Raw genomic sequence first — 10,260 nt, 5'->3', positions numbered from 1 at the left:
GGATTTGTAACTGTTTCACCAATGAGGCCAATTCAGGCCTTAAAAAGTATCTTTGGCATGAGGGTTTGGTTAAAGCATATCTTGGTGTAGTTAGAGAAGTTTTATTTACATTGTTCACATACTAAAGTGTCTTCAGTTGAAAGTGGCAGGATAATGTCCATAGTGTAAAGTGTTACTTTTGGAAGTGTAACAAAGCAATCACAAACACAAGGTAGTTGCCCCACTATATGCTGTATTTGCAATGCTTGCCCACCTCCAAAAGCTTTTAAGCTGTATTGTTTTTAYTTTCAGGGACTAATTTAGCTCTTAACAGAGCTCTTCATTTCTTGTTAAGTATATTTTAGAGAAYAAACTGCTAGTAATACCTACTAAAGTAGTCAATCACCTGGAAAGTCTGTTCTTAAATTAGGCTTGTACCTACGCTTTGATCTTTTAGTTCTATTTCAGCCTGAGTACAAGAATGAATTGGGACAATCTTTGGAGGAATGGAATTGAACAGGACATGTTCCCTTTCAACCTGTATTACTCTCAGAGTACTGAAAAAGGGAAGAGGAAATTCTGATGCTTTAATSGTTTATTGAGGATTTTTATTCTGTTTGGTTGTGGTTCGTTGGTGTTTTTTTTATTTAATTTGAAGCTGTTTCAGTTGCACTGAAAAAGCAAAGATCTGGATGTGAACAAGGTATCTGTACCTCTAATAAAGGTCCGTAAGTTGCTTCTACTGACCCTGAAGAAAGGAAGGTTGCAGTGGATAATGGCCCTCTAACATATTTATTTTATTCCTCCCCTGTAAAAGCTAGCCAGTCAAGAAACTACAGATGCAGTGATACATGCTAGCATCAAAGGAGCTAAAGCAAGCTCCTCCCCACCCCTTGAATTAGACATAAAAGAAAGCACTGGCTTTATACTGAGGAATAAGGCAGAAGCTAAAGGTAAGCTAGAGATTATCTTAACAGAAAATCATTCAAAAATACAAGTGCAAAAACTGAGCCTTAAAGCTGAAAGCCTGTTTTAAATGTGTGGATGTTCAATGTGCTGTTGAGAATTGAAACATTCAGCCTGACTTCCTACTCTCCTATAGACAGAYTTCCATTCTTTTGTTAATTTTGCAGAATCAGAGAACAGTCCAGATTTTAAGGGACCTTGTAAGACCATTTGGTCCAACCATTTATGAGAAAGGTAAGCTTAGATGAGACTCTGCCACATCCCTTGGGAGATAATGTSCTTTGTAATAAAGGCTACATGCCTGGCATTTATCTGGAAAGTTGTTGAAGTTAGACTTTGTTGTACTTTTCCCAGTGAGTATTTTACACAAGGGCTTCCCCAAAAAAAAGTCTTCATTAGTAAAKTCTTATCTTCCCCCTTTGGTGCCTAATTGCTCCCTGAAATTCTGAAATATTTACTCATGACAATTTATATTAGAAATGAAACAATTTTGAAAAAAAAGAGATTTATATTTAAGTTTTACTTATTTTCAAAGTAGGAAATAACATTCCTTGTAACAGCTCAATGTTTATAATGATACAGTGAAAAAGTGATTAACAGTTGGCTTTAAATGATGRTTTGCAGACATTATAATTCTGTAAATTAAATTCTCTTCAGGCATTTAATTGTTACACCAGTTATATAATTGAACAGCTACCTCCAGGAAGGAACATTGACATTTTTCCTTATCTATAAAGCTCGATTACCAAAAATATAAAAATCCTAAAGTAATTTGGAATACATGAGAGGAAAAAGTGCTAGGGTAAAGTTTAATATTTTTATCCATGGAGCAACTTTCAAGAATTTTGTGCATTTTTAGGCACTGCATTTGTCTTTTCATTTGCCTGAACTATACAGCAGGACTTGAGATGCCCAAAAACTGTTTAAGACAAATTTAAGGCAACCAAGTGCAAAAGCTCAGTGTACATTAGATATATGTAAACAGAATATTTCATAGTAAAAATTATACAACTATTACAAGTCCATAGTATTAACAAAGGCCAAAACCATTCCGCCTTGAGACACAAATGTAAAAGGTAGTTACACTAACCAAGCCAAAAATTAAAAATTCTGGGAAATGAAGTGTCATCATCTCTAACATGAGGCAGATGCATTACATTGCTGTGCTAGAGTAAGTGCTCTGCTTTTTCATTCCACATAACATGCAGCCTTTCCCAAGTTTGCTCTGTTCCATTTAGTGATGTACCAACCAACAGCAGAGCTCCAAATGTTAAAGCAAAATACACAACACAGCAAACAGATGGAATGTGAAGATATTGGACCTTTTTAAAAATACAGTACCTAGGATTTCCCATTTTAAACGGTTTTCAGCATATTGCATAGCAGTGAACTCATCTGCTACCTAAAACTGTTGCTGCTGACCCACATGGAGTTCCTCTTCAATCTTCTTTCAGTTTTCTTTCATACTGTACAGTGGGTCCACAAGCTTATTGTGCACATGCATTAAACCTTGGGGGGAAAGCAACAATGCCAGCTTTACATTAGTTATACTTTGTTAACATGCTCTTCTATCCACAGTTTTATTTGGAGTATGCTTCCAAGTATACATTTTAAATAGCTCACTGAAGAGAACAACACTGCCTATTTAAAGTAGTTCAAAATCAGAGACAGCAGATATATTCCTGTATCACTTGCATACTAATGACATAACCAGGATCAACTGAGCKGGAACCAGACAGTTCTCTTATTAATAGACCCAAAATGCACATCTGAATACTTCCAAATGAACTGCATACATATTTTTTTTTTTCCTGTATGAAAAACTGTGTAACAGCAACATAATTCCCTCACACCACAATTTGTCTTAAAAATCAGATGCACACATAGTGAGAGTTATACAGCTTGAGTTCTTTTGCAATGTTCTAGCATTTTGGTAATACTGTCTTTGTAATAAYGGTCCTAGACAGGCAAAATCAAGTTAAATTATCCAGACTCTTAATGCAGACTCAATTTCAGCAATTCAACTGTTTTCTGTTCTAGCTGGGCTTTTTTTTTTGTCATATACAAGTCCTTCATAGCTATGATTAGGGAGAYTATTTTCTTTCTTCTTCAACTAGTTTAATTCTGGAAAATGCTGAAGTGCAATTAAAAAAAAAGTTTCCCTCTTTACTTTGCTATAACTTAGTAAAAATGTTACCTACATCTAGGTRTGTATGACATTGGATCACTGGCAGGTTTTTAACCTCATTTCACCTTAAGGACTAATAAGAGTAATGATCRGTGTTCACAGTCTGCAAAATAGAAGTCCATTTTAGCATTGAACTAAAGATTGAACTTCTAAAATTAAAATATGCAACATTAAAAGTCATTTTCTTAAAAACCATGAAAGAAATCTGGCAGYACTGCATAWTTCAGTGATTATCTATGGCAAAGAATATGCAAGTACCTTTGCTACTTGATGCAGCTGGTGGCAATCTCTGTGCCACTGCAGCAACATGAAATTTGAATAACTGTACAATCTAAGGTCATCACTGTAGGTGACACAAAAAAAGCATCTTATGCAGCATCTATTACTAATCACTGTGTGATTATTAATATAAAATACAGATATTAGATCAAGCCTAATATTTTTCAGTTTAACAGTGACAAAAAATATACATTTGACATAGAAGTCTCTTGTCCTGAAAGAGTAACAGCTGCATACACTACTCAAACTAGAAGCATGTTTTGAGCTTTAAAACATTTAACTTCCTACCAGTATTTTCCTCTTCTAAAAAGGGGAAATAAAAAGGAGATAATTACCGAGTTCCTAGATGCATGAAAAATAGTTACAAAGTATTGCTTCTGCCATACTTAATTAAGAACTTTTAAATCCTGTTAGTGACACTGTTACAGGAAAAAATAGTGAGAAACACAAGGTTTTTTAAAGGAATGGACCAGACTTGATAGATGCCAAAACAATATCTAAGAAATGTCCCACTGTATATTCAAGTATGCTTTAAATAAACAGATTTCTGCATACAGTTTTAAGAGGAACATGCGTAAGTATGGAAAATACTATCCTGAACTAACTTATCTGCAGACAAATTAGTAAATTCAAAATTAATTTTCTGTTCCATTCTTCAAGGAAGTTATTTTTTCWTTTACAGTAAGACCGTAAGTACACTTGATAATTTTAGTCTACAGCAGGTTTTCAGAAAGTTAGAAAGAATGGAATAGGTTAATCTGTTTACCAGCCAGTGTGGTACTTTATTATAAAACAAAAAAAAAAATTGCAGTTTCCTATTGAAATTTTTAAGTGATGAAAAATTACCGTAAATCACTAGCATAAACAGCAGTATTAAGAACTACCTACATTACCTAAGAAGTCTAACCTGAAGATCAAGATTCAGAAAGAACTCCAAATCTGACCGACACTGATTTCTTCTCCATCTTGTAAGAGGAAAAAAGCTCACTAATTTGAGAGTATGTAAAATTAAGCAAGTTTAAAAGTACACCATCTTTTTAAAAATTCTATTGCTTTCTATTACAGGGTAATCAAATACAATGACACAATAGCACACATTCATAAATAGTAGCCCTTGATGTTTTTAAAGCAATGTTCAGTGTCATTCATACCTAGTAATTCTACATTAGGTTTGTATTTCCCAAACAAAGCCTCTGCTTATATGAAATACAGGATAATATTTCAAACTTATCCAAGCAGTTAGAGAAGTTTATCTTYGAAAACAACAATAAGCACTCTCTAGCAGTGTGATACAGGAAAAGACTAATGCTTCCTTCTACCCCACAAATACATAGCAGAGAACAGCATATACTGAAAAATCTAAAATTAACAAGTTGGCCACAAGGTATCAGGATAAAAATCACAGTAATGTCCAAATTGCAATATAATACATATATAAGCACTGGTATAACGCTCTAAAAAAAATTCCAAAAATTACAATCTTGTTCTCTGATACCTCAGCTACTACAGGTATCCAATCCATGCTAGTGAGAAAGGTGACTAAGTCACAGAATTGTATGTGCTGTGCTAATATAGTCAGGAGAAAATTACTTTTCTCAGCTTCTACAGTCTCAGTGAAACAGAATTCCATCTAGGAAATCTCAATGACTATCAAATATCCTGACTTMCTTTAAGTTTGCCCCAATATACCAACTACAAATATGAGAAGCACAGTAAAAGGGTGCAATGTTTTCAAAGTCAATATAGATTGTTATACTAATTGCACACAAAAAATGTCCCCAGGTGGCTTCAAARTCTGTATCACAGTTTACTAGACATCACATTGCAGCACATAGCAAAAGCAACATGAAAATGTGTCAGGATTAATAAACRTATTGAGTTGYCTTTAGGCGAAACTTTCCAGCATAYTTATGACCTGTATTCTGGAACACCAGATTGCTGCTGTTCAAATTTAAAAGACTGTTAAACTATTGTTTCAAACTAGAAGCAAAGGAAATACTCTTCCCAAGTAGATTTGTCTGGAATGTGAGTAGCACAAATTATGCCTCCTGGCAAATTTCCAAACACAAGAAATAAGTTAACATTTAGTATTTTGACTATATAACATTATACATTAGCGACTGCAAAGTGCTGGAAGGCTCAGACTTAAATCAATATAATTTCAAAGCAGTTGGTTTTATGTAAACACATGTAACCTCCATTTCAGTGCTCACCTTTAAAGTACTTCACAGTTTTAACTCTTAGTTCTAAAGTAGCATCTTCATCACACACAAAGATTGTGCGAGGATGTTGTTGGAAAGCAGAAACTGTCCACATATGATTGACTCCTTCTTCAATTGCTTTGTACAATGCAAAAGCCTTATGCGCACCTGTTATAAGAATCATCACCTGCAAAACAAAGGTCTCTTTACTTTTAATCCAAGTATCAATACCAAGTAATCTTGAAAACACACATGCAACTAGAACTAAATGAGTTCTTACTTCTCTAGCATCCATCACTGTACCCACACCAACTGTTAGCGCCATAGTTGGTACTTTAGATAAGTCTCCATCAAAGTATTTAGCATTTGCCAAAATGGTGTCCATTGCTAAAGTCTTCAATCTTGTTCTTGAAGACAAACTGGATCCRGGTTCATTGAATGCAATGTGGCCATCTGGACCAATGCCTTATCAAAGTTAAAAAAAAATAAATTATTCCAGGCCTGAGAGTCAACACATAACCTCAAACATCATAAAGAAATTTAAAAAAAAATGTTTAGGACTCAGTCTTTCCTTTTGGTGCCCCATTTTCAATAATAAACATTCAAAACTTACTTAAGTCATTATAAACTTGCCACCAACCATTCTGTTTTGGTATTTATACTGATTCTTCRTTAGTCACAAAACTTTCTTTCCTTCTTTCTTTCTTTTTTTCTAATTGAAAAATCTGACTTTTCGTCAAATTATGAAAATGGTGATTAAAGAAATGGTGTACATGCTTGAATTGTAACGAACCACACAGCATTTCCTCATACCTCCAACAAACAGATCAATCCCTCCTGCTTCTTCAATTTTCTTTTCAAATGCATCACATTCCGCCTGTAAGTCTGGTGCATTCCCATCAAGGATATGAGCATTATTCGGATCTATATCAATATGCTTAAAGAAGTTGTTCCACATATAGGAGTGATAGCTTTCTGGATGATTTCTGGGAAGCCCTAAAATAATTTAGACTGAAATTACCATATGACAAGATCTAGCCCAACACCTTTAATTCTGCTCTATGTGCAACTTTAATTCTAGTCTAAGGCATGCAAGGGAAACCTGAGTTAAATAAATAAATCAAGATTTGAAACTATATCGAGAAGGGTTTGCTGTTGGCATATACAGGGTAATTGGTTTACATTCCTTTCACATACATTTTATGACAGATAAAGTCTTCAATAGAAATGCAGTCACAATATTACATGACAATATAATTTCTACAGAACTATTGTGAAACACTGAATTTAGCCCAGTGTTTATTTTTGCATTTTTGTAGATAAACGAATAGAGAAAAATGCCTAGCAGTCTAATACAGGRGTACAAACATACTAGACTACACTGGTACTTTGACAAAGTATTAAATATTTTTTATAAGGAGGAAAAAAAATAACAGTACAGTGTATTCTCAAATAGTAGCATATCTTACCTACATATTCATCCATGTTGAAAGTCTTTACATATTTGAAAGAGAGATCTCCATTTTTGTGATACTCTATCAGCTTTTTGTAGCATCCCAAAGGTGTACTCCCTGTTAAATAAAGTTTTTCTACTGTTCTGTGTATCTGCACAACATTTTCAGTGTATTTTTATGTCTTCACAGTAAAATTTTACTACAATACTTAACATACAAGCAATCTGCTGTTTCTCATTTAGTATATTTCAGTTTCTCAAACGATCACAATTTTTCAGAAATCAAATCCATATTTTAAAAAAAAGTATTACCAAAAATAATACTTACRTTCTTTTAAATATTGTATCTGCTAGCAATGATATAAACATTGTTCTAGGCTTAGTTATTTATAAAGACTTTGAATAMAACTTGCCTGTTGGTAGACCAAGCGTGAAATATCTTCCTTGACTTGGCTTGAACTGGATAATACGATTACAGATGTATTTGGCTGCCCATTCACTAGCCTGATCATAATCTTCAAGAATTACTAGCCTCATTGTGGCAGTGAGCAACTCGTATGATAAAACAAACTTAAACCTGGAGAAAATGTTGAAGTTTTAAAAATGAGCACCACATGAATAGTTGTAAAATGGTTAGATTACAGAGGAGATAAAAAAACATCTTTCACACCGATGACTTCCATAAGCATACCACACCCAGGAAGTCCTAGTTCAATATGGACAATCAAAAGAAAAGTTATAGAATCCAAATGATAGATTACAGTCAAAATATTTACTAAAATCCACAGAAGACTAATTTAAAATAATTTATAGGAAAAAGCTAAAACAAAATGAGAACAAGCCATTTTGAACTCCAATCTTTCAGTCAAGTGCTATCACTAGRAAAGAGGAAATACTCAAACACTGAGAATAACTCGTGTTTCTTATGATTAGATGAAWGCCTAWAACTTCAGAAACARGACCCAGAATAATCCTGTGTTTCTGTAATCAAAATACCTAATTGGGACTAAATAATTAAGACTCATTTCACTCCCATTCTAGCTCCTTAACTTAGCTCCTTTGCTTYAGTAAGTTTATTAATCTATATTTGAAATGTTTACAATTCAAAAGAAAAAATACTCATGAGGTCACATTTTTTTCTTTCCAACAGAAGTTTAAAAGGCTTTATTTCGAGTGCCATTGTATCAACCTTTAAGATAAATATCCAGAAAAGAAGCTTGGTTGCTAGAAGTATACAAGTATCTCTTGCATTTAAGTGAAACTAATTTTTCCATGAGTTTTTGGCATTTAAATGAAACTCATTTTCCCGTGAATTTCTGTTTAAGAGAGTCTGTTAATTACCAGAAAGACTGAGGCTCTTTCACCAGTTTGTGATGTGTTACTCTTCACTTCCCAGGTCTGGGTGTGCTTGGCATTAGCCAGAATACAACTCAGCTGCCATAAGCCATGGGCCAACTATGTGACACACCACACTACTCTTAGTGACCCAAAATGAGCGGCTGGTTTTAAAACAAATACGAATTAAAGTATTTAACAGRGTAGCATGTTTGTCCCATTAAACAATGGATAAACTGATCACCGGCGTGTACTGCCTGTGCCACCTCCTGGACAGCGGAGCCGTCACAAGCCAAACTCACCTTTGCAGAGGAAACGCTATTCTTGAGATACCCAGAAGAGTTAACAGACAATCCCAAGGAGGAAAAGCAGGCCAGCGGGAATAGACTCCGCGGCTTTAGGGCGGCCTCATAAAATCCCAGCAATTTTATACTGGGAACACGAGGATGCTCTCCAAGAGCAGCGGCCCACAGACAGCACTAGAACCACCGCGGATTTTCGGCTAAAAGCACTTTTCTTTGGTTTTGTTTGCCAGGGGGAAGGGGTGGGCTGATAAACCTACACCGGGAGGGTGTGATCGCAGCAGGCTCAGCAGCCCCGGGCCCCGCGGCCTCCCTTCCCCCGCCCGCGGATACCCGCACGGTGCAGCGCTCACCCGGGACAGCCCGCGGCGGCCAGGAGCGGCACCAGGAGCGGCAGGAGCAGGATGAAGCAGGAGCAGGACGGGCACCGGCAGCCGCCCCGCCGCCAGCGGAACCCGGCGCACGACCCGGAAGCGGCCGGCGCGGAGGGAAATGGGCTCCGGGGGCCGCTGCAGTTCCGGGCGGCGGGGGAGCCTCTGCACCAACCCCCCCTGTGCTGCTGCCGAACGAGCCGGCACCTGAGAAAGGTTCACCTATGCTTTAAACGTTTACATCATGTAGCTACAAAGGAAGCTGTGCGTAGTTACTGAAAAAGAATAATAAAAAAAAAAAAAACTTAGGTGAAGCAACAACGTCTTGGTGAATCACAAGTTGACCGCAAGCCGGCAATGCACTTAGGGCCAGGAGGGCTGGTGGTTTCCTGGGTGTGCATTGGGAACGGTGTGGCCAGCAGGTTGAGGAGGGTGACCCTSCCCCTCTGCTCAGCCCCGGTGAGGCCCCATCTGTGGTGCTGTGTCCAATTCTGGGCTCCACTGTTCAAGAAAAGCAAGSAGCTACTGAAGAGGGTCCAGTGAAGGCCAYAAAGATGWTGAGGGGTCTGGAGCATCTCTGTTATGAGGAGACTCTTGTGAGAGTTGGGCCGTTTCAGTCTACAGAAAACTGGGAGGAGGTGTTATAAATCAATATAAATATCTCAAGGGCAGGCGTTAGAGGATGGTGCCAGACTGTTTAGTGGTGCCCAGCAAAAGGACAAGGAGAAATGCCATCAACTAAAACAAGAAGTTCCACCTGGACATAAAGAACTTGTTTACCTGAGGGTGGCAGAGCACTTGAACAGGCTGCCTAGGGACGTCATGGAGTTTCCCCTCTATAGAGACCAAAAACCCACCTGGTCACATTCCTGTATAACCTGCTCCAGGTGACCCTTGCCTAGGCAGGGGATTGGACCAGATGATTTCCAGAGGGCCCTTCTAGCCCTAACAATTCTGTGGCTCGGTGATTCTCTTGCTTTAAAAACAATCAAGTCATTTCATAGCCTTAGCTAAGCCRTAATTAAACAGCTGTGGGGTGATAAATCTTGCTGTGGGAAAGAGCTAATAGTCTRAAAGGATGGTGCTTCAGAATGGAATGGGGTAGAAGAAGGGAAGCTAATAAAGGGCAGTGTGTTTTTTTTAAAAAAATGGGGTCATAGGTGAGCATAATGATACATTGTTTTGG

General features: G+C 37.1%; 1 protein-coding gene across 2 annotated transcripts; it reads right to left on the bottom strand.

The window, feature by feature from the left end:
- Nucleotides 1–65: 65 nt before the first annotated feature.
- Nucleotides 66–9,198, bottom strand: LOC130584530 (glucosamine-6-phosphate isomerase 2-like). 2 transcript variants are annotated; one of them, XM_057384559.1, is made up of 6 exons: nucleotides 9,057–9,198; nucleotides 7,480–7,643; nucleotides 6,427–6,609; nucleotides 5,894–6,078; nucleotides 5,626–5,800; nucleotides 66–2,454 (listed from the first exon to the last, which is right to left on the bottom strand). In XM_057384559.1, exons 2-6 carry the CDS (start codon nucleotides 7,601–7,603, stop codon nucleotides 2,396–2,398), a joined length of 726 nt encoding a protein of 241 aa, XP_057240542.1. In that variant the 5' UTR covers nucleotides 7,604–7,643; nucleotides 9,057–9,198; the 3' UTR covers nucleotides 66–2,395. The 2 variants fall into 2 exon arrangements, with proteins under 2 accessions (XP_057240542.1, XP_057240543.1); XM_057384560.1 differs by lacking the exon at nucleotides 9,057–9,198 and adding an exon at nucleotides 8,704–9,025.
- Between the last annotated feature and the right edge of the window lie 1,062 nt (nucleotides 9,199–10,260).

This window comes from Malurus melanocephalus, unplaced genomic scaffold (assembly GCF_030028575.1).
Source record: "Malurus melanocephalus ecotype Western Australia unplaced genomic scaffold, MMel_1.1 scaffold_719, whole genome shotgun sequence".
Taxonomy (NCBI): domain Eukaryota; kingdom Metazoa; phylum Chordata; class Aves; order Passeriformes; family Maluridae; genus Malurus; species Malurus melanocephalus.
Note: the sequence above shows the minus strand (reverse complement) of the source record. Positions and strands in the feature narration are given on the sequence as shown.